The following is a 25,082-nucleotide window of genomic DNA, read 5'->3' on the forward strand; positions in this document are numbered from 1 at the left end:
CCTTAATATTGATGAAAAGTTCTGTTGGCAGATAAAGTCATTTACAACATGGGAAAATGTCTTGTTATAAGTTAAATAATCTACCAATGGAAGAAGTACTTGACCAGCAGTATTAATGAATTATTTACTTACAACAAGCTCCTTTATCTTAGTAAAAAGTTACTTGTAAAATACTAAACTTGAAATAAGACAAAACTAAGATTCCTGGACTAGAAACTAGACTAAAAATACTTGGTAAAATTTTGGTATTTTTGCAGTAAAACTTGGTAAAATTTTGTGTTTTTCCAGCATTGTCATTGCTGAAGTGTCTGGTCAGGATTGATCAACTTTATTCATCAGTGAATCCTGATAAAGGAGGACAAAATTCATAAAAACCATCACGATGCGTGTAGCAGGATAGGTGAAAGCAGTGGGGTAACGAATCCGCTGCGCCAGGATCCATGCATGTGTTCAGTGGACTCATTTAACTTCCATCTGAATTCTTCCTGATTTCCCAGTGCAGCTGATTACCTCCAATTCAGCCGACTACCGGGGGAAAGGGATTCATTGTGGAACAATGAGCTGAGACTACGGGTCTTTGGATCGGGGAATGTCAGCTAAATGATCTCCAGTGGACGAAAGCTTAAATGGAAGCTAAATGTGACGCGAAGCACTCCTCTATCTGATGCTCATTACCCGCCTCTCCATTCCCCCGGAGACCTGGCTCAGCTTCACACTGAGCACTTTCCTGCCAGGAGGAGGGTGATTACAACATTTTGCTTGACAAAAAAGCTCCCCTCCCCCTCGCCTCTCGCGTCGTTTCCTGTTTTCTCCCTCATCCTTTTCTTCTCCGACTGGTCAACCCTGTTTCTGCTCCCTCTTTCCTGCGTCTTCTCAGGCACTGCGGGCGATTTCCTACAGCGGCTGATTTGCCTCTTTGTCCTGCCCATGATTACAACACTTAGACACAAGCAGGCCGTGAATGGTATGAGAGAATTTTTATTCTCTGTCAGACAATAGCGAACAAGGGCGAATTATGAATTATGAATCATGCATCAGCGTGTAATTCAGGCGACAACAGCAACAACAACACAAAGGAGACACGGGAATCAGAAGCCGTTTGAAAGTAAATCACGGGAGAGGCCTGAGAGCAGCAAGCAGATGGGGCGATCATTGATGTGCGCACAGGGTACCATCCGTCTAGGGAGGAGCCGAGGCCTACGCATTCCTCTGCCAAGGCTCGATGTACTCGAGGCCCAGATGGTCAAAGATGTCCTTTTCAGTCGCTGCTGTCAGGAACTCCTTCTAGAGACAGGACAAGCAAACACTGTGTCACCGGCTTGGTCAGAAATGTGCAATCATTCCTAAACGTCAAAGCAAAGGTTTTAATACATTTCATTGAGACTTTGGATGACTGTTTATGTTGACTCTTTGTAAATAGTAAGTTCTATCAAGTTAGTTTTTCTTTGGTAGTTAGAATATACACCAACACCAAAAGTATTCACTCACCTGCCTTTAACTTCATATGATCTTCAGTGACATCCCATTCCTAATCCATATGGTTCAATATTAAAGTAAGATTAAAGTTTGTTTTTTGTTTTTTCAATCACGTTGGAACCGTGTGCAAAACCCAAACCGCCTTTATTGGAAATGTTTGGTTTTAGAACTGAGGCAGCAGCGTTTTCCCTCCTGACCGCAGAGGGAAAACGGATGGATGGACTTTCAGACGCTCGGTGCGACACTCCCGTCCCTCCCTTCCAACCCCCGTCATGGCGGCTCGCATGATTAAGTGACGTAGTTGCAAAGGGTCAATATGAATAAACATATGATCTGAACATTTAGGCCAGAATCAAACCACCAACAGTTGAACCAACACAGAGACGGAAAACACCCACGCATTTCCAAACATCGTTTTTAACTTCTCCCTTTATTTCCGTAGGACTTTTACCTTGATTTCAAACTGCCGATATCACTTCAGGTCTACTTGAACCCTGGCTGCACAAACACAGAGACATGCCGAGGCAGCGTGGATCTAGAATCCCACTCTCCTCCAACACATAAACACTTTAACCTTGCTCTAAGTGATTGCTCTCTTCAGCAGATGAGTATTTTCCCTGACAAATCACGGCAGGGCTATTAGGTGCCGGCCGTCTACCAGCACGATGTGAAGGCTTATGTCTCTATAGGAGTGGTGACGAGGCATGACTCACCTTGGGAGAGAAGCAGCCTGCAGAGAGAGAGGGAGAGAAAGCGGCCTGTGATTGTGACACGCGCTGCCTTCAAGTGCTAAACTGGACCTGACACCAGAGCTTGTCAGCTCCCACTGCCAGCCAAAGGCAGAGTTAACTGAGGGAAACTAGCAGACGGGCAGGAGAAGGAAAAACCACCACAAGGCACGTCTCCCTCCATAGAGCTTTGTTATTTTTAATGCAAATGACAGGTTGGTCGTGCTGCAGGGAGAGTCGAGCGCTCGGCAGGAAACTCTGCTCATATCAAACCTGCTTAAATCTCTTCCAGATGGGAGTTTGGCTGAAATTGCACCGTTTATATTTGGAAACTGCATTGCAGTTCTTTCATCGGTACGACGGAGAATCACAGCCAGGCTGAGAAAATGTAAAAATAATCACATTACGAGGAGTAGGTCATACAATTAAAACATTAAATTTAGTTTCTGTCAGTTTTAACCTTTCATATAAAAGGTAAAAAAAAAAAAAGTCATTGGAGATTAAAATTGTAATAATGAAACAGTATTACAATATACAGCATATTTCTTATACTTACCTTATAAGAAATATGGTAAGTCATGAGCATGAAGATGAAATAATACAATAATAAAGTTGAAATATTATTTTTATATTACTTTAATCTTGTAATGTCATGACTTTATTCTCATAATATGTTGACTATATTCTTGTACAACTTTATTCTCGTAATGGTATGAGAATAAAGTCATAATATTTTGAGAATTACGGTAATACTATAATTTATTCTTGTATTATTTCAAATTATTCTCATAGGACTTAATTCTAGTTTATCCTTGTAATTGTATGACTTTCTTCTCATAACTTTAATTTTGTATTTTTGTTAGTGTGAGCCTAATACTCCACTGTACATCACTGCAACAGAAAATATAAGTCAATAATTAACCTGACACAGCATAAAGCCCTAAAACAAGCATGAAAAAAAAATATTTTAGCTGTCTAGTCATCAAACAACATTTTCTTAAAGAAAAAGGAAGATGTGAAGTGGAAACATTTAATTTCATCAGCCATTTTACAACCGATCACATCTTCCACCAAACTTCTCACTTCTACATTTTCCTTAGCGTTTTGCTAGCAAATATGTATGTAGAGTCATCAGAGAAAACCTGACGACGCTGTGCAGGTCAAGGTGTGGCACATTGTACGCGTTTGGCTTCACTTTGATTCGGTTTTCTGACCTTACACTGGCCTGTGTTCGTATATATTGCAATGTGTGGTTAAAGAAAGCAGAGGACCTCATTACAAATATATCTCAGACTGTCCAGGTTTGTCCTGCAAGGATGATGGTGAAACTTATTGAAAAAAGAAATGTGTGTATTTCCTGCACAACTGAGCCTCCGCTTGTTAAATTAATAAATTAGTGAGTCATTCATTCAGACAGGCTCAGTGGAAATGACTAACCGAAGTTCAAACTATTCAATCAGAAAAGCAAAGGAAGGGAACTGAAGTGACTTTGTGATGTGGTTAATGATGCCAGACACGCTGCTCTACGTTTCTCACACAAAACCGTTAATTTTTCATATCAGAGGCCAGAAGAGGATTGTCAAATTCATTTGAGTTGATAAAAAGCAAACAGAAATTCAAATGTTACAACCAATGTAACCTGGGTTGGACCCTGAAGTAGCTGAACTACAGCAGCAGGAGACCAAACCATGTCCATTTCCTGCTGGACAAGAACAGAAAACTGAAGCTAAAATTCAGACTTGCCACATATAGTCAATGATTGTTTGGAAACAAACTGCTTGTAGGTAAGATGTATATGCTTTGTCACATAATCACAAAGTAACTGCTAGAGTATGTTGGATTGATATCTGTTTTCTTAAAAAGCAAAAGCCAAAATTATGATAGCTTGTTTTAAATAAAATTGAAAATTAGATTACATAATGCAGGGGTGTTGATAAATTCACTTCATTGTAATTTTTGCCTCAAGAACCGATCTGATTGGACGCTGGAAAAGATTGTGTTGAAGTCATGGGGTCACATATCCATTTAATCAATAACCTAGCAGCAACAATGGTTTTTGAATTGAACATGTTTCTTATTTTTGATTGAAATATGACTGTTATTAATTAATCACAGAGCCTGCAATGAACAGAAATACACATTTAAATCAAGTCGTACCACCAGTTTTAGCATTTGTTCTTTTAAACAACGGCTCTGGATTCCCATTTTCCAGATGAAAGCTGCCCTTTCCCTCACAGGAACAGCGAACCGCTGGTATTTGGTTTGGCTAAAACCATCCTGAGGTCCATTAACCTCCTCACCGCTGCCGTGTTTTCTTTATTGCTCTCATAACTTTGAGCCTATTTCTGGCTCCTACCGCCGAACACAGCAGCAAGTCCACACATTGCCACAGTTTACTGCATCAAACAAACACGTGATTAAAAGTAGTGGAAGAAGAATAAAAGAAAACAGGAACAAATAAGAGTATAAGACAAGGTCAATGTGTATTGGGGAGAAAACATCACGTGCTGAGGCTTGTTGTACAGAAGGGAATTGGGGGAGAAAAGGAGAAAACAGGAGCACAGGCGAGACTCTAACATCACCAGTTTAGCCATTGTCCTCGGTTCACTGTGCTGTCCCAGACCCTCAATTCCCACAACCCTGACATGCCCTCAGGTAGAAGCTGCTTTATTTACTTACCACAACACAGCACAGGCTCCATGGGAGATGAATCCACAAACCTCCTGTACCTCTAAATTCTCCCCTTTGGGCACAAACAGGAAGCCAGCCCTTAAAACGGCAAAAGGCTGCTTTTATTTCAGAGCTTTACGGCGTATCAGAAGGAGCCGAGAGTTGAGGAACAGAGAGGCAGTTAATTAGGAAGAGGGGTTATCTGTCTAAGACACTCATGTTGTCTGCGACTGGCAAACCGTCAGCACCACATGCCAGAGAGGCAGCAGCGTGTGTTCCTGCGAGCCTGTGTCCTTGAATTAATAAGGCACTAATCAGCTACACGTTCCTCCGTCCACCGCATAATGACATCCCTCATGGACGCGAACACATATCAGCTCCTGCAAAACATCTGCTGCGTCTCTGCTGCCCGTCATCCTCTCCCTGCCACCCGGCGTAGGGCTTGATGGAAGGAGCTGATGGACATGGCCGGCTGCCCGCCTCCGGGACGAATCAACTGACGCATGAAGCCGGGAGAAGCTGACAGAGCGATGGAGAGGAAAACTAGGATCGCTGCTCAACGCTAACCCTACCAGGGGGCAAATGGGAAGGCATGTAGGACACAGAGAGTAAAAAAAGTGAGTTTCCACACAGAACAAGATGAAAATACTTAGAAATCAAACTTAAACTTAGATTAAGACTGTTAACTAGATGCTACACCTGATAGTTCACTTCATAGTTCACTTCAACCAGGTCAAAACTAATGGTGCGTTCACACCGAACGCATTTTGTGCGTCAAAAACTCATCCAACGCTTCAAGTTCGACACTTGTGCACTTGGAAGTCAGACGCTGGACATTTTACTCTAGATGCACATCAGACACTTCAGATGCATCAAAACTGCACTAGATGCACAATGAGAGGAGTCGTAGTTTTCTGTTTCCGGTCTGTTTGTACAATGGTGGATGAAATTGAGAGAGTGACAACAAATTATTATTAAGCTTCTGCAATCATAACAGAGACTCAGACGTCTTTGCTGAACATTTTGTGTTCAGTTTTTATTGAACAAACGACAGCTGATAACGGCACGATGCGCGCTGGAGCCTCTTGCCGTTTTTTCCTCTCCCGGTTATTTTGAACAATGGCGGATGAAATATTGAGATCATGAGCAGATCATCAAACTCAACTGAGTTTGATGATCTGCTAACCCGAATCGGTGCCTGCATCTCCTGGCAGGACACCAACTACAGCCGCCACTACGTCACATAGTGGAGTCTGATTGGTTGATTCTCCTGGTAGAGCAGCAAAAGTTCAGATCTTCTAATTCCAGCATCAGATGCACGTCGAACGCTTCAACCCTGCAACGCTAGACACGCCGCAAGCGCCCTCGATGCACATCCACATAGACCTTGAATATAAACCAGACACTCCTGACGCTCAAATCACGTTTGGTGTGAACGTAGCATTAGGTTTGTAGGCGGATCAGAGTTTTTGGTCCGGATCAGACCTGCGCTCAGCTTCCCAGAAGAACAAAACTTTCTAAGCAAACAAACTAATTTCCTGTGACTAACTTGTATGGTTTTACTAACCATTGAATTTATGGTCTAAGTGAGATTCCTAATAGATGACAAGAAATCTTGCCATTTATTTGAAAAGCAAGGTCTTAAAAAGTTTGGGGGAAAGCAGAAAAACTCAGAATCAAAGCTGTTGAAGGTCTTTTGTGAAGTTTCCACAGTTAACGACGAATTGTGGAGTCATGTCATGTGCTGTGTTAGTCCAGAGTATTTTATTAAATCTAAAGTAAGCGCAGCAATCAGCCAGGAATGTAAAGCTCTTCACGCTTTCCTCTGCTGAAGAGCTTCATGAGGGTGTTTGTCATTTTCATCCACACGCCTTCAAGCCTTCTTGTAGAAATTTACCAGGTGTTTAGTTCTTCTTGTGCTTTTTGTTTTATTGTCTAGTGTGGTCTACTTCAGCATGAATGCTTCAGGCAGGAACCTGCTGTGCATACAGAGAAGCTACTCCATCTTGCTGCCCGTAGTGAGTGATTATTTGAGCTGCTGCATATTTTGTATCATTTGAAACAATTCTCCTGTACATTAAAGTCTCCCTCTGATCTCAACGGCGCCAAACGCTTCGATTATTGGTTTGGATTCAAGATGAGATTCACTATTTGTTGCCCTGAAATTAGACACACAATGTCCAGAAGGTCTTTAATGTGCGTTAAATAAGCTGATGATAAATTTCAGTGAAGCAGCTCTAGCTGTGCTAGCCCAGATTGCTAGCATACCTTCCCAATCTGGGTGGTCTATTTAAGCTGCAGAGATCCTCACGTCAGGATGAGGTTGCTGCCTGGTTGCTTGTTTTCAGCTCGTTCACCAGCAGCCGGCTGGGAGTGACGACACCACCATCACTGCCTGGCATGTTGAGGAGGAGATGCTTTCATATCTCCATGGAAAAATGAGGAATGTGGGAATATAAGGCCTAAATCAACAAAATCAAAAAGTAGCCATTTTAGATGTGCAAGTGTGTAGAAATGAACATACTTTACAGAAGCCTGATATTTGTTTAAACTATCCTTTTTTTTTATTATTGTAAAGCTATTTTAGGTAAATTGTGCCAATATCAAACTTAATCAGTCTCATTATTAATTAGTTATCAGAAGATGTAAGTAAGTATTTAAGAATAAAGAGAATCACAGACTCAATTTATGTTTTTTATGCAACATATTTGAATTTTGTGCAACAACCACCAAAAAAAATTAACTATGCAAACTCTGAATGGCCGTATAATCTGATGAATACATACAGTGAAAAATTAAACAACAATAAACAATAGACAAACAATCAGGTTCATTATTCTTTCTGTGGTTTTACCGACATTTTGCTCGACAGGTAACAAAGCCACTGATTGGTTCTTTATGGTCACATGATGGTACACTGACGAGAATGAATAATAGCGCGAGAGGAAATGCATGAAGTGCAAAGTAGCACTACCTGGTTTATGCTAAATTTCTCATTATCTGTAGGCTGTAACCATCAAAATGATAAGAAACGGTTTTCATGATAATTCTTGGAGCTGAACTTAAAACCTGAAAGCTGTAAGTCAGTCTTGACATCATCCGTCTCCTGACTGAATAAAAAAAAAAATGTTTTCTGTCCATAAAAGATTTTAAATTTTGACATATTGCTGCATCTTCAGTGCCATGTCAACGTTTGCACTCTGCTGCAAAGACGTTACATAAGACCAGAAAACTCGTGTTGGGGAACTCTGCAATACAAAATAAAAAGGAAGTCAGCTAAGGGAGCTGAGCTAAAGGTCAGGCAAATAAATATGCAAACACGACTCAAATCTATGCAAATGCTCTCTTGGAAGTTCTCTAGCAAGAAAATTTATCTGCACTCAGACTTCATCATGTGTGGTCATCTCTCTTCCGGCTTTGACTTTGCTTGTCCACAGCAGAAATCATTAAGAGCCCGATATTAAAAGTCAAAGATCTGCTGTGCATAAAACTTTTATACCCCAAACGTTTCAGCTTGTCTTTTTATAGATCTATTAGTTCAAGAGGCTGTATTTCATATGCAGGTTTAGTACCTTTTATTAAAAAAGCCTGGCTAATTGCACAGTCAACAAATGTACCCACTTCTTTAATTTTAGGTTTCTATTAGGTGACTATTGTCAGGAGATTAGGAAAAAAGTGTTTGATTTTGACTAACTAAATCTGTTTTTATTGCAGCGTGCAGGAAAGGCTGACAGGGGCAGAAAAAGCAGGAGGTGAATTATGCCCCAGTGTGTTCCACCCGTAACAAAACGCCCCCGTCTCTCCACGGCGGCGGCAGCGTCCTGCTAGCCCTCAGCTCACAGGACAGCCTGAGAGACCAAGGAGGGGACAGACACCTCACTAATCACACCAGCAATTAGTGCAAGCATCATAAAGCACTGCTGTCTATAAAAGAGCTGTCGAGTTTAGTGTTATCGTCATTACTTATTCTTCTCTGGCTTGCTAATCAGCCGGTGCACGGGGCAGAGAGGCAGACAGGTAGAAAATAATGATTTTTCTAATCAGAAACAATGGGATCTTCACTTGACATCTGCGGTGTTATGGTGCTCTGCTCCCATGGAGGAGTAAACATTTGCAAATCAAAGTTATTTAGCTGATTAGGCTGCCCAGAGGCAATGAGCAGACGCATAAAGCGCCGGGGAGAGGTGCAATAAAAGCTTAATGTTTCCTCGGCGCCTTCCTAATGTCACCAAAGCATTAGTTTGAAACTTCAAAGTTCACGCTTCCATTTGCGTACATTCTCATTGATAAAAGGAACTTGAAGTAAGCGATGACAATGCATTGCACATCGTTGCAACATTTCGCTCCTTGGTGAAACTTTCATCCTCACAGTGAAGGCGAAGACAACATGTTTGACACATTAAAGGTCTTTATTCCTCTAACAGAATAGTTATGTTTAAGGTGAAAATCCAATTCACCTTTGAGGTTATATGTAGAGCTGAATTACACAAAGTTTTGCTCCATCTTCACTCACTTTAATTTCAACCCATAACACAGAGCTTTGGCTGAGCGTAGACGTCGTTATCTGCAGACAGACTGGAAAGTCTCCCAACCTTTGGATGCATTAAAATCTTGAAAAGAAAACAGAAATTTTAACCACTTTTAACAGGACGTCCTTCATTCCTGCTGCACAACGCCTCCTGTTGACCACAGGCATTTAGAAACAAGTATTGTTTTCATGGTGCTGTATTCTACATGTGTATTTTCCAGGCACACAATAATCATGTAACTATGTTAACTTCAGTTGTCATAAAAATGTTATAAACAGCTCAGGAACGAATTAAGCTAGCACGGCACTGAACACAATTGAAAACCTGAGGTTATTCAACCAAATATTGATTTCTGAACTCTTCCTGAGGTAAAACATCAATATTGATGTTTCTAAATAAATATGAACTTGTTTTTTTTTGTTTGTTTGTTTTTTTTTTTGCATTATTTGAGGTCTGAAAGCACCGCATCTTTTTCCTTATTTTGACATTTTCTCATTGTTTGCAAATAAAGACTAAATTTTTGCCTGGAATTTCAGAGACATGTCAGTAGTTCATAGAATAAAAGAACAATTTTCATTTTATTCAAAAATATAACTATAAAGAGTAAAATCAGAGAAAATGATCATTTTAAGTGGTCGCAATTTTTCCCCAGAGCTGTATATGAAACATGATTTAAAATATTTCTCACTTTTATTTAAATTTAAATTCTTGGAGCAGGATTGAATTAGGCTTGAATTGCAATGAAATATGAATCCAATTGTACAGATTTAATTGATTATATATATTACTCCTGTACACTTGGCTCTATTTGTGTTGAAAGTTGGCTTGTGATATTTGTTGTTTTTTGCTAAACTTTTTCCATTAAAACGGACATCACTGTCTGCAGCGTGGCGTTAACTGTTGCCGTCTCTTCACTTCCTCTCAAACGGACCCTTACAAAACAGTCTTCTAATGATAACAATAAATTAACTTTCTCCGCTCCACTGAAGCTTATAAATAATGAATCGGCTTGTTGAAGAGGAGCTAACTTTGCACAACCAATTAGCTTTCGGTTTCAGACAGAGCGAGTGGATCCTGCATCGTCAGCATTCTTCTCATTCTGCCTAATTAAAGCAACCCACTGGCAAATCTAAGCTTGGTTTGTGAATTATCCTCTCACCTTTGTGTTGATCTGACATTTTGATTTACTTAAAAGAATTCAGGTCTTTGGAATAATCTTTCAGTTATACTTGCATGTTTTCTTCTTCTGCTGCAACGTTTTGGCAGCAATGGGAGCCTCAAGTCTTCCAGGGAATAATCCAGTGAACTTCTGCATAATAAGTTTTTCTTCTTGATGTTTTTCTCATTCTGGGTTAAAATGCTCAAGTTCAAAAAGGTTGAATGTCTCCCCAGGGTTCAGCTGCGCCGAGGTCCATCCGGGACGCTTAAGGACTGTGTTTGATCTAATTTATGCGTTTTTCTAATGTTTCACTCTGATCCAGAAAAAACACATCCATCACAGCAAAGGCCATTGCAAAGCCATTTTAAAGTCATATAAACATGTTTATATGTTATAAATACATAACATATAAACCTGTTTTATATGTTATAGACATGATAACCATGCAAAGGGATGAAAGGAGATTTACTACCTAGTTTATCATCTTTGGTGATTTATTAAGTTTGCTGACTTGGGAAGAACAGAAGAGTTTTAGCAGAGAGAGAAAGAATATCAACAAATAAAAAAAAACATGAAGTAGACAAGGTCGAAAGGGATTGTACTGTGAAATGTGAGGGATTAGCACAGACCTGCCCAGGAGCAGTTTGGTATTAATCTGACCAGGTTTCCAAAAACACCTCATGTAGGAGACCGGCGTACCGGATCTGCTTAAAACGACGTCTGCTAGGAGTATAAATGATGATGGGCTTAACTGCACCACAAAATATTGGATAAGAAAACTCCTTTAGCCAGTTGGGTTGTGAATGGGTCGCCCAGTGTTAAAATTAACACGTCTATATATATATATATATATATATATATATATATATATATATATATATATATATATATATATAAAATACTTCTAATAGAATATATTCAGTCATTTCACTGAACTCTGATCCAGAACTGCAGTTTTCTAACTCAACACCTCAACATCTAACAGCAAAGCAAGATTGGCGGCACCAACTGACTAATTCACTCTTTGGTCACCTAGCAGCTAACTCACTCTTTGGTTACCTAGCAACTAACTCACTCTTTGGTTACCTAGCAACAACCAGTAACTGGCGCAGGAGCAGTTTATGATTCCGTAGGAACTCCTTAAAAAAAACAAAAAAACAAACAAAAAAAAACGGCAGTATGAAGTGAAAGAAAGAAATATTACAACAGAGGAAACTGTGGATAAAATGACACCAGTTTGGCGGTACTGTAGATAATTAAACAAAATAAAATTATCAATAATTATCGATATTGACTGATATGAAACACCTATATCGTGATACATTTTTCAGCCATATTGTCCAGCCTTAATTCCAAGATGGTGATATGACCAAAAAAAATAATAATAAATCCAACATACAAGCAGCTGAAATAAGATGGGCTTAGCTTTGAATACAGGATTAGGAGCTCAGTCATCACGGGGAAATAAAGTAGAGCCGCTACTAGTCTCACAAATTCACATCAAATAATTTTAAATCAAGTAAAAAGACTACAATGTGCAAAAAGATGGAGTGTATTTGGTCAAATATTTTGGAAACTGATCAAAACGTTTGCAGTAACAACATAAAAACGGGTTTTCTTCTCATTTCTCTGTCCATCTGCACTGATGTTGCACAGCAACAGGTCATTATCAGAGCTGCTGCATTTCTCTGATGGCTGTAAACAAGGGCTTTCATTCATCTTCCCAGTAAAACTAAAAGCACTCACTCAAAATGTTTTTTTGATCTCCCATAAATCACCTTGTCAGATTTCTTGTTCACAGCTACTGCTTAATTTCATGATTAATTTAGGCAGCGGCTAATTGTGTTACGTTTGTAGCCTTCCCCTGCCTCGTTAGAAATCTCCTAATCTCTAAGGAGTCCATTATTACCTGAATGTTGGAATAAAGTTTGAGGAGCCAGAGGGGCAAACCTAATTTTTATGCCCTCCTAAATTCAAACAAGACAGGATAAGAGCTGCTCCTGCGATTGAGCAACAAACACATTTAAATAAAACTTTATGAGTACATTTAAGGGAAAAACATCCATATTTATGCATATTTAGGTAACCTAAAAGCAGAGCTGGAAGCTTTGTGTTATGACAGAGCAGCAGAAAGGATACACAACCACCACCCCAAAGAGAAACCAAAGACAGTGTTTCTTTTGTTATCCTAACATAACTACAAAACATTAGAGTGCATTTCTAAAGACTGCGTGTAATATTTTATAATATGATGCATTTTTTTATGTTGCATTTGACATGTCTGGGAATCACATCATATCCGAGTTTGGCAAGTTGGAAGATGCTGAGAGTTGTTAATTGTTGCGATGCCCCACGTCTCCACATTAGACATTCAAAGGATCATGCTGTTTAAAGTCACTATGTGTAACACTGGCTTAAAGAGGCAGAAATTAACAGATGTCCTCAGAAACAGTTCAATTAGACCTGTTTGACTAAATCTAGTATGCAGGCATGGTGGAAAAAATACCAACTTCAACAAACATTCACAGATTCAAAATTTGACTTCACTCATTTCTTTATATTAATAAACAAAGGATGCACCATTCTACTCTCTTTTACATTTGCAGCATTGTTTACTGATTTAGAAACTGTTCGGACACAATAAGGAGCCTCTGATGGTAAGAACCAAGTGTTTTCTGTGACATGAAATAATTCTTAAACATTTAATATTCCAACTTTATGTTCACTTATTGACATTTCCTTTACTGGAGGCTGAAGAGCTGCAACCAGGTGCAGCTCTCTGCTGGACCTGTTTGTGCCTGCAGAGTGAAGCTGCTGCACAGACGAGCACAAGGTGCTGACAGGATTTCCCCCACAGTGTTTAAAATGTGCATTTGTTTGCTTCTCCTTATGACTGAAAAATCAACAGCCATGACAAGACAAGGTAAACAGTAATCCCATTATCACCTCAATTTTTCACTGTTAAATTGAACAGAAATGCGTTTAGTTTGAAACTTATAGATAAATCACAGGTTTCTTAGTGATGCATCAGTGATTGTGGGGTTTTTTCTTCTAAACTGTTCTCTGAATCACTCAACTGTCGTTATGAATGGACTGCATCTGAAAAGAATAAAGGGGAAAAGGTTGTTACTTGGTCTGACTCATGTCAAAGCCCACGGAGCCTGATTAACGTACTCCTGTTTAGCACAGACTGCGTACTGTATCGGTCGCTGGGGCCAGAAGGTGGCGAGCCGCATCCTGTGCAGCTGCATCATAATAGAGCGGCGCCCCGCGTGAAGCAGAGCATCACATCGCTGCTCTGCTTTTCGCTCTCATGTTTGTGCAGACGGACTCCAATCAGCAAGCCGCACTCGGAATAGCTTCTGCCCGACCTTTTATGAACCGGCTGCAGACTGAATCACTGCCTCGTGACACCAGCAGATAAAAGCTGTGCTGCTTCCTTGAGTGCTTTCATGTACATTTATATAAATATGTTATGGGATGACATTCAGGGAATCGTGCATTTATATTGTCAGGAGTTTGAGTGTATGGAACAAATATTATCGGATGAAAGTGAAGGAATGAATTTATTGTTAATTTACTAATTTATAATGAGATTAAAGCCAAAAAGACCCAGACAGTGGAAGAAATGTCGACAATAAAAACATAAATATGGTGATATTTACAATGAGATAAACACAAACTGGCTACTTTGTACTGCAACTGTTAGAATACAAAAATATATTATGTTTTTGTAAGATTCTAAAATATTTTTGAAAGACAAGCATTTTTGGAAATATTTATAAAAATATGTACATTTTTGTAAATGTTTTTGCAAACTGTAAATATTTTTGTAAAAACATTTACGCAATATTTTTGGAAATATTTTTTGCTAAAACAATTTTATTCCGATAAAACTTAATTTTAATTGAAAGTTATATTGAAACACAATTTAAAGCTTGTTTTGATAAATTATGTCATTGAATTTTGTCTCAATAAAATTTGGTGGATGATAAATTACCCCAATAGGGTGCAATTGATAGAATACAAAAATATTTACAAAATATTTCATACAAAATGTATTTCCATTTTTGATCAATCAAAAGTATTTTTGTAAATATCAAAAACTTGAAACAAAATTGAAAGTTTGCTTTGATCAATTTTGTCACTGAAATTTGTCACGATAAATTTTACTGAACGATAAATTGCGGCAATAATTATTGCGATAAATGATAATATTTATCGCAATAATTTTGAAACCAACTTCAAGCAATGTATTGATAATGGCATAAAGTCAATTTACTGTCTCAAATAAAAAAAACAGTACATTTGTAAAGACTTCACACTGGAACTGGAAGATTTGCGACACAAGATAAAAATAAATAAAAACCACCAAAGAAGCAAAACCATAAATAAAATGGATTATAAATAAAATTCCCCTTCAGAAAATATTAATAATCAGAATTTAAATTATGGAGCTCGTTTTAATTTGTCATGCGATTAATTGATTGATTGCTTATTGATGATGTTCTGTGGTTCAGTTCAGGCAGTTTTATGGTGAATTTTCTCTTTTCCAGGCTCCTGAGTGATTCTGTCCATTTTCAGAAGCAAGTCAGAGCCGAAACTACAGAGCCAACCTGAAGCAACCTAATGACTGTTCAGTTGAGTGTTGCTGTAAATAAATCATGGGGTAAACTGAAATAGGAGTTCTGGACTGAGGGCTTCTCAGAGCTGCAGCAGCAGCAGTGTCAATTAATGTTACATGACAGGCAGACACAACTAACCACCAGGCCTTCCTAAAAATCCTCTGCCATTTGGTTTCATCAATAATGGAAGTGGACACGTCTGCCGAACGAACCGATTCACGTCGTTGTCCAGGAGCATTCCCAACCCCAAACCTCCGATCTTTTCTCCCAGGAGTTCACAGACTCGAACCGTTTCTCGTCTTCACGCAGAAAGCCCAGAGAAAGAAAAAAGAAAAACAGACTGCAGGTTGCTGGATTTAGAGGATAATAGCTTGCTATTGAATTCCATTCTTTAGTAATGCAAAACACAAGCTCAATGGGATCTATAAATACTTCCCATCCTTTATTTTCACCCATTAGGCTGCGGTAACAGGCAGCGTGTGGGTGGATGGGCGGCTGAGCTGGGGACGGTGACGGGGGGAAGAGATGCGAGAGTTTAAGGGAAAAGATAATGTTCTTTTACATTACTCAAATTCCCCTCTGCTACATGTGTTCATCCTTCTTCCTCAGCTTGTAATTCAGCTTAATTTTTGGTCTATTTTTCAACAGCTCCGAGCTCGCCGCGCTGCCAGCACTCCTTCCCTTCACTGCGCAGCAGGAAGCAATGTGATTTATCACTGAGGTTACTTGTCCTGCTGTGAAAACTGAACAGATGACCATTCTGATTTATTTAGCAGTCGCTCTTAGAGACTGACTGACTTTCACACAGCAAACCACAGACCTGTCAGGACAGTTTGACATCATTATTGTATCATAAGCCTAAAAAAACACCATAGAATACACTGATTGCATTTATTTAAAAAAAATATATAATGCTTTTTACAATTCAAAATTGTATCACCGCCTCCATATTCAAAGGTCCAAAACCATTTAATCACATTTTGTTACAACTTTCAAGCAAAAGAAATTCCTCTGAATACCTACAACGGTTTGTTTGTGTTGCTAAGATGCTCTATTTTCAGTTGTAAAGTGATAATTTTTTCAACATTTTTACCCACCAATTTGCAGAAAACAACTGTGTAGTTACAAGCATGCAGCAGCTACATGAATTCTTTATATTTGCTGGAAACTTTTAGTAAATGTCTCATTTTCCTTCATTATTTAAAAGCTGCACGGTGGTAGATATCAGCATTTCCAAATATTAGCCTGGTGGATTCCTATGTGGAGTTAGCATGCTAACTAATAATGTGAATATTTTTACTGTTATTTCTGTTTGTCTTATACCTAGTTCAGCTGCCAGAACTAGGTATAGGTTAATTCAGTAAATTAATAATACTTCATCTAAAACACATGTTAAAATTATAGTAAGTTGTGTTGATGGAGGACATTTAGAGCAAAAAGTAAAACCTTAAAGTGATTTAAAAGTCTATCTGACTCAACACATACAGCATCCTATCGTTTACTGAACATCAGTTCCTCCATGTTTTCATATGACTTGTTGATAATTTAACTCAGGTTTTTTTTAACCCTGTGAGGTCAAACCCTGCAGAGAGAGAAGTTTTCCTTTTATTCATAAATTAATGACATTGATATTAGAGCAACAAACTGCAGTTTTGTTCTGGATCTGAACCGTGTCCCGTCTTTGAGAACAGCAAAATAACAACATTTATGTATTTATTGGTTTTTAGATTCTGAGATATTGACTCCTCCAACAAAAATAAATAAATAAATTACCTGTGACAGAATATCACATCTTTTTACTCTTTAGAAAAAGGACTAGCGTTGATATTAACTGGCTGAATTGTCGGACCATCTGTTCGGTTGGAGCCTGGCACACCTGGAAGCAAAAGAATCATTCCCTGTCAATTTACAGAAAAGAGTAAATCAGATAAAAAGGAAGCTTAGGATTGAAAAGTCAACATTCTTAAATCCGATCTTCCTTCTGAGCCAATGCTAATTCTTCTTTCCTGTAGTCTATTTCCTTTGTTTCTCCACTATATGTCCGTATTAAATGCTGTTGCCCCGAGCTGCCTCCCCTTTCATGCTTCACATGGAAGCTATTCAGAAATACTCCCATCCTGTTAGCATATAAATTGCAGCTCATGTTTATTTTATTTATTTTGTTCTGTATTTACTCCGTTCTCTTTGATGTTACAGGGTTGCCTTGTTTGACACACAAAAGGTGATGTTGGAGAAGAAAACTGTTGGTAAAAACAAACCGACCAACGTTTGTTCTGGATTTTATCTTATTTAAACAACAAAATGCTCTTCATTCACTTGCTTCACCATTTGTTTTCATCTATTTTGATAGCGAAGGATATCCGATTATATCTGGTAATTAAGATTGCATTCTGCTTTGATTTTTGCAGTATTGTTTGCAGAAAGATGCCTTTTCTCCACATGAATAGTGTTGGTAAGTGATAGCTTCATGGCTTTGCTCCAGACTGAGATATCTCAACGATTATTTTATGTTTGAAACCAAATACAGACATTCAGAGTCCTGAGGAGACGAATCCTGGTAACATGCTGGTTTCTCCTCTTTTGAATTTGAGTGAAGCGTCTGAGCAGAATGGATTGTCTAGAAATTGGATACGTTCTGCTTATCCAGTCGAGATCATTTCTCTGAGAACAACCTCTGACATTTCCAGCTGAGACACTTTTGGGGTTACCATATCTGATTTGGCTAATTCCCCAGCTCTTCAACAGCTACTTGGTAAACACACATAATGAAACGATGAAAAGCTGAGTTTAATTCTTGTGATACAGGAAGCGGCAGCCTGTCCAGAATCTCCAGATCTGCTGAACTACGGTGATAAATACAGGCGCAGTCAGTTCATTTCAGTAGTTCTTCCTATCTAAAGAATCAATTTACCCCAATTTTTATGATGTAAACACATTAATGCTTTAAAAGTCATGAAATATTCAACTGTAGCTGAGAAACAGGGCCAATCATCCAACAGAATGACACATTTTTTACAACTTCCTGTAATTTTACCAACAGCAAAAAATTCAAGATGGCCGCCATCGCCATCAAGGAAAATTAATTTTTGCGCTAAATTTGCCAATATTTATCACAGACGAATACTTTTATTGTCAAATTAAACCTGATTTTACACATAGAAATCATATTTATTGACAATGTTTTGATTTTTCAACAACCATCATGGTTGTCATGGAAAATTAATTTTTTACACTGAATTAGATGAATGTGACTTTATTTTATCTGACTTTATAGTTAGAACCATAGAAATCAGTTACATCTTCTTGATTTGCGTTTCCTTTTTTCAAAATGGCCACCATGGTTGTCATGGAGAATAATGCGGCTGCACTAAAATCGACAGTAGTTATTCCTCCGCAAGTGGCACAGCAAACAAAAAGGGAAGTTCACTAATTACTAATTTGGTAAACAAGAATGTTAGCTTCGCTAATGCTAACCCGCTAAACACGTAAAACATTAGCAGGAGCTAACGCTAACCATTAAGACGACTGCCTCAGTATATGTCTCACATCTTCATCACCTTCCAGTTGACGGCTGGAGGTTTCTGAATTTGCTTCATCTTACCACTTTAAAGTTTATGAATAAGATGACCAAAGTTTAAAACATATGACAAAGTTCATCCAAGTCATGAAAATGAGTAACATTTTAAGACAATAATTGGCTCCAAAACGGCGGCCATCTTGAAAACTGGCTTTCATCCGGAAATTTAAGTTGCTAATGGGAAATATGAAAAACATATGCTGATTTTTATGCTTGTATCGACACTTGAAAGATCTTTCAAGTAATACGTTGCACTAAAATACATCCCACTCACAAACAAGTCCAGTGATGAAGATAATCAATACCTTATGCTTAAATTAATCTGGAGATACTTTAGTTAACCACACTAAGTGGAGAAGACCGTTTTCATCCTGGACGATAGTCTGGTCCCTAAGAGTGAAGATATGTATCAATAATTATCGATATCTCATCTTGATGTCTCTGAGGATTGGGATTGCCTCCAGTGGTGATTAGCCTTATTTTCCAGAAAGGGAGACGATGCCCCACCACGCCTCCAGCAAACGTTTTTTTGGCTTTGGCAGAGAAGATTTGGCAAGAACTTCATGGACGCAATCCAGAAATGCATTTTCCATTCAAACGTGGCACCATTTAAAGGGAATTAAGCAATCTTTTTTCAACGGTGTAGGATTTATTGCCAAGAAGCGTCATCACAACAAAAACTGACCAAAATTCAAGGAATATTCCCATTCTCCCAATCCTAAGTGTAGATACAGTCTCCAATCTGCTTTAAAGACAAAACTGTCGATGTTAGTAAAACAGAATGGAACCAGCAAAGTAAGGGCATTTTTAACTGGCTCCACATGACCGGCCTTTCTCCATCACAGTCCTCCATTATTACAGCAGCCCTCCCATTTCACACTCCCCAACCCTCCTCATTAAAGTCTCTTAATTGTTTCCCTGACCTCTAAGAGAAACGACCCGGTCACATGGCAACTCTACCTTAAAATTAACGTTTCGTATTTGCACTGTCCGCCTGTCCTGGGAACATCGTTTCCTGGCAGCTGCAGCTGACAGTCATCTTGTTTTAGGGCAAAATGAAGTTAATTCAACAGCTCATCTGGAGGGTGGGACAGGTCTTTTAGATATTTATAGGAGAAAATGTAAACTGACAGGACATTTCAGAGAATATTTGGAGTGCAAGATAAGCACGTTTTAACATCACAGATCATCAACTTTGCCTCTATTTTATCCATTCTGAGTCCACTTTGATTTACCTTTCTGCAAGGCTCCTAGTCTTTCATAACCGACTCAGCGACACACCGGAGAAACCATTCGGACCGCTCTGATCAAAGCAAATCCCTGAAATGAAAAATTCCTTAAACCCGTTTTTGACTGACACAGAAAAAAATTGAAATTTGTGCAAACAAAGAAACTCCAGTCGTGGTAATGCTGAGTGACAGTTCTCTTAGAGGAGGAAAAGGAAGCAGAAAAAATGAAGTCAGACCTGTTGCGCGGCCACCGTATTAACATGGACAGGGAACTGATAAACACATTTATCCTAATTACGGCGCCTGGACACAGACTGGAGGCGAATGAATGGGAATCAGTAATGACAAGCAAGGCGAAGGGCAGCAAAATGTTCCACAGGAGCTTCTCTGTTTTTACCTGCTGCTGCCCGTTTCTTTAAACAAAGTTTATAATGAACAAGAAAAAAATCCTTCCACTGCACTTTGAAATGCCGTGTGCATCCATGGATACTTTTTAGATCAATAAATCGTTTGTTTTGCACTGCGTCTGACAACTTTCTGCTGTTTCTGGTTTGATTTTGGTGAAAGAAGAGAAAACATTTGCATGTAGAAACAGAGGAGAACAAGCAAACATGTAGAATACAGAATGGTTGTTTCCGTTGATAAGATGATTTTATGTTATGGTCCTGATTGATTCATTAATATAATACATATATAAAAAATGGCAGACATTAACAGCAGTTTGTAAAAGATCACATAAATAACTGCATGGAGCGGTCAGGATTACATCTTTCAGCTAATCATTTGTATGTTATGACTGATAACAGAAATGAATGATTTGGTGAATTATCTGCACATTGACACCTGATTTTATCTCAAAAGAAAATCCAATGTTTGGGGAGTTTCAGTACAGAAGTGAACATTCAGAGAAAACCTTTTGTTCAAGCTTAGATTGAATGGAGAGTATGTGCAAACATTTTATTTTTCAAGTTTTTGTAAAGCTTCTGACCTGAATTTTGGCTTAAACTTTGACTAGGACATTCTAATAAAAAGGGGATTTTGAAAAAAAAAATCACTTGTTTTTTATAGCAAAAAAAACTTTTGGTGAAAAATGACGAGCCTTTTTTTAGGAATGTGACTATAAAGAACAATGAGTTATACATTTTTCTTTTTTAAACTGTTCACCTTGTGGTCACAGGTGTCAGCTTTCTAAGTTTTCCTCTCCGTTTCCTCCATATAGTTCATATCTGCTGGAAATGTTAGCGCCGTACTCGTCTTAACTTTGTGTCGGCACGCAGAGAGAAAGCTCATGTTTGCAACATTCGAGGTGGTCCAATTTTCCAAATCCTATTTACAAATCCGAGTGACTCTTGTAATCTGTCATTTCCTGTCCTTATCTCCCTGGTAGGTGCAAGCTTCTTGTGGAGCGTAAGACAAGGTATAATGAGTTAAATCTGCAGCTGACGGCCTGAAAATGTGAGATATGTTGAGTTTCTTTAAATCCTCCACTCTGATCCCAGCTTAGGAAGCTATTCCTCATCCACCTCTGCTTAAAGACGACTTAAATGCGGTGAATCGGTCCATTTCTAGATGCCCATTTTTTACTGGGCAGTGTTTTCACAACATGGAGTCGTGTCTTTTTAAGTCTTTAGCTGGCTCTGGGGGTAATAATTGGATATTTTCTGAGATGTGACATCTCAGAAAAAAGCAGCTGAAGACCTGTTATTACCCAAGGTGATATCCTCACCTGTAGTTTTGACATTGATACCTACGGTGATGACATTTCTATCTGCAGAGATAATATTTGAGTTTACAGGAGAAACTGTGAGAGACATTCCTCTCATGGTGACAATATTTTAACACAAATTACCAAACCAATCAAATCTCCTTTTCTGCGTATATTCTTTAATTTTGTCATTAATCCTCACTTGAGACTCTATACTTTCCCTTCTGGTGCTGCTTGGTCTTACATACTCAATAACAAACAGCCGTGGATTCTCGCTGGTTTTCTGACACTCCCTCCAAATGCATCAAGAAAATACAGAGTTTATAATTTAACACCTTCTGTAATTACTTTGTGTTGAGGTCAGAGGTCGGCATAGCAGATAGCCGTTAGGTAAAGGTTGACGTTTGCCTCTGGCCATATGTTGCCTCCCAAAGGTATTCAGACACCTTGAACTTTTCCACAGTTTGTCAAACTACAGCCACTAACCTCAATGTTTTGACTCAGATTTTATAGGAAAGGTCTTTCAATCTTTCTAAACTTTAAATCCACTGTTAGAGGGGATCTAAATCAGTGTTTCTCAACCTGTTTCAGGCTGAGGACCTTTTAAATCATTTAACAAACACTTAACATGAAAACTACCCTGCAACAACAACATAACCTAAAATGAAACTATTTTAGTTCATCCTAATGAACAAAGGCATTAAGTAAAGGTGAATGGACACAAAAAAGTCATGAACACTTACATTCAGGGCGCTTTGAGTTACTTACAGATTCTACGCTTTCTAATCATGTCAAATACATGGAAGTCAAAAAAAGAAGTTGTTCTTTTCTACCACCTGTTGTGTGCATTAATAACATTTAAACCTATATGTCATTTAGAAGCACAATAAAAGATAAATGTACTGGAGTTGCTTCTGCACCTTTAAAGATAAAAATTATAAACTCTATCAATTGTTTATCTGTTGTATTTAATTAATTTAATTTCATAATTTTAATTAAAAGCAAATCATAAGCAAAAGTCGTAAAAAGTAGAGAACAGTTCTCACTAACTGAGTCATGAGTCGGCATAGAACCGTTCAAAAGAATCGAATCGCTCATAAACGATACTCCGACATTCTCTTGCCGTCCTCCGATCATATAAACAGCCCTGCCGTTTTCTTCCACCCGTATCTTCAGCTTTTCTTTTGAGTGATAAGCTACCTGTAGCTTCACACCTTGAACTGACGTCACGGTTGCCTTGTGGACCACTAGGGGGCGCCACACAGTTTGAGAAAGACTGATCTAAATATAACCCATCAGTCAGGAGAGTTCAAAAAATGGCATTTCAGTAATACGGGTTTGATTCTGTGTATTTAGCTGCAGGCCAGTTTTTTCTCTTCCTCTTGATGCCGACCTCTCAGACCCTCTGGTTGGAAATCGCCTTAACCTTTAACTCACTCCAGATTTCTGTAAACCCATGCAGGAATAATTTTCTTGACCTTCTGCAAACTTATGATTTTTTAACCACTCCTCAAAAATAAGGAACAATAGCAGCACCGGATTTGTTCTCTTGCCTGTTTAGTCTAATCTTCATATGCCTAGATGCACTCTAAGCTTTCATGTAGTTGGTCAAGCAAAAGGGAAAACAATTCAATTCAGTGGGCAAAATCAACCACTAACAAACCGCATGCAGCCCATAATAAAATAGACCAAACTGGGAAAGTCTAAGGGAAGGAAGGAAGCAAAAACTTTAAATCAGTTTCAGTTCCTGAAAATAGTTTTGCCCATGTAGCAATTACCAGGTTAATGTTCCAGGAATACTCAGCAGTAATAAACACTGACAATAATTCGGCCTGAGAGCCGCTAAGTACGTCTAATGAAATGCAGCATCTTGTTTGGCAAATACAAGACAAGATGGAGAGGAAAAAATAAACTTTCCCTCTGGCTTTTGATTATCTGCACGCCGCCCTCCTCAGCCCCATTTCATACATCGGATGATTTATAGACAAAGCAGATCGATGTTTGTTTGTTTTTTTATTTACTAAGTTGACTTTCGCACAGATTTATCTATTGCATGAGTTCGGTAAACATGTGAGCTCCTATAAATAGATATCATGAAGCTTACTGAATTAAAGCTTATTGGATTGTTGCAGCAAGCTTTTAATTTGAGACGTGGTCGTCTGCGTTCAGGTAGTGGATCTAAATGTAACAACGTGTTTGAAGGTTTAAAATAACTACGTCTCCTCTCCTTGTTGATTTGTTGATGTGCTTTTCTGCTCCACTATTCTGCCTTGAATATTACCACTGGTAAAATAAAAAGAGTCGGGGTGGAAGAAGTTAGACATGAACTCCACCTTTGTTAACCAGCTATCGCTGGGTTTCAGATGACGCAGCATCGACGTCACGCAGTGCAGATGGTTTCAGGAAGTAGTAAATGCAGCCTGTTTACTTCTGTTCACCCACATTCAAAATGTCCTGTACGGTTGTTCCAACCGTTCAAATGGAGAGAAAGATGAACGTTATTTCCGTGTTATTTTCCACGTCCTGACCCCCTCTGAATGTCGAGCATCATCCAGGTCACATGTCTTTAACCCAGCAATGTATCAAGTGGAGCATCATGGCGAAACCCGCCTTGTTCTGCGTGTGAAGGAAAATTTGTTGGGCCTCACATCGACAATCAGACAATAATTTTGAGTGTCACAATTCCAGAGAATAAACGTTAAAAAAAAATAAAAATCTAGCATTTTATTCACTTTTTGCAACAACCTTTAAACCATTTTTAACTTTTGCAGGGCATGGTGTCAAAATATAACCTCGTGTCTCTGTCTGAATGGCAATTTTCCCATCTCTCCTCACATGCCAGCAGGGTATTTAGAGGGCAGAAGCCCCAATATTACCCCCATTTTGGCTGACTTGTCTGTCAGGAAGTGTGCTTGTGACACCCCTTAGAGTCCACATGCCAACAACAGCTAAATTAAACTTCTCCTCCCTCATTCTCAGCTAGCAAAGCGCGGCCCTCCTTCCAGGCGGGCCTGCTGTCCTCGATGCAGACGCCACCTGTGAGCACCAACCAGCCGGCCGGGGGCGAGGGGGGAACTTTCAAAACGGCTGCTCCCCAAAGCCCAGTGCAATTGCCCCGCTATTGTCCACTCATCCGCTGCTGGAAGGGCGGCGGAGGAGCGGAGCAGCATGCTGGAACTTCAAATCAAAGACACAATAATTTGACAGAGAGAGCTGAATTAAATTCAGCTTTTCGCCCTGTGCTTGACGCAGTCGAAGTCGTACTGAAGTGCCCTGTGGATAACCGAACTAACTTAGAATTATCAGCACTTTTAAATTAAAGATTTTATGACTTTCATCAAAAACTGGGGGACCAACCTGCAGAATGATTTCCATTTAGCCAAT

General features: G+C 39.0%; 1 protein-coding gene across 1 annotated transcript in view; it reads right to left on the reverse strand.

Annotated features, from left to right (window-relative positions):
• Positions 1-960: 960 nt before the first annotated feature.
• The window catches only part of dntt (deoxynucleotidyltransferase, terminal), a gene marked incomplete at its 5' end in the record, with an annotated part of 29,702 nt that continues 5,580 nt past the window's right edge, over positions 961-25,082 (reverse strand). The window contains one exon of the mRNA XM_007566803.2: positions 961-1,284. Within this exon, the coding sequence (XP_007566865.2) occupies positions 1,198-1,284 (87 nt within the window). The remainder of the gene's footprint in view (positions 1,285-25,082) is intronic.

Source organism: Poecilia formosa, unplaced genomic scaffold, assembly GCF_000485575.1.
Source record: "Poecilia formosa unplaced genomic scaffold, Poecilia_formosa-5.1.2 Scaffold199, whole genome shotgun sequence".
NCBI lineage: Eukaryota > Metazoa > Chordata > Actinopteri > Cyprinodontiformes > Poeciliidae > Poecilia > Poecilia formosa.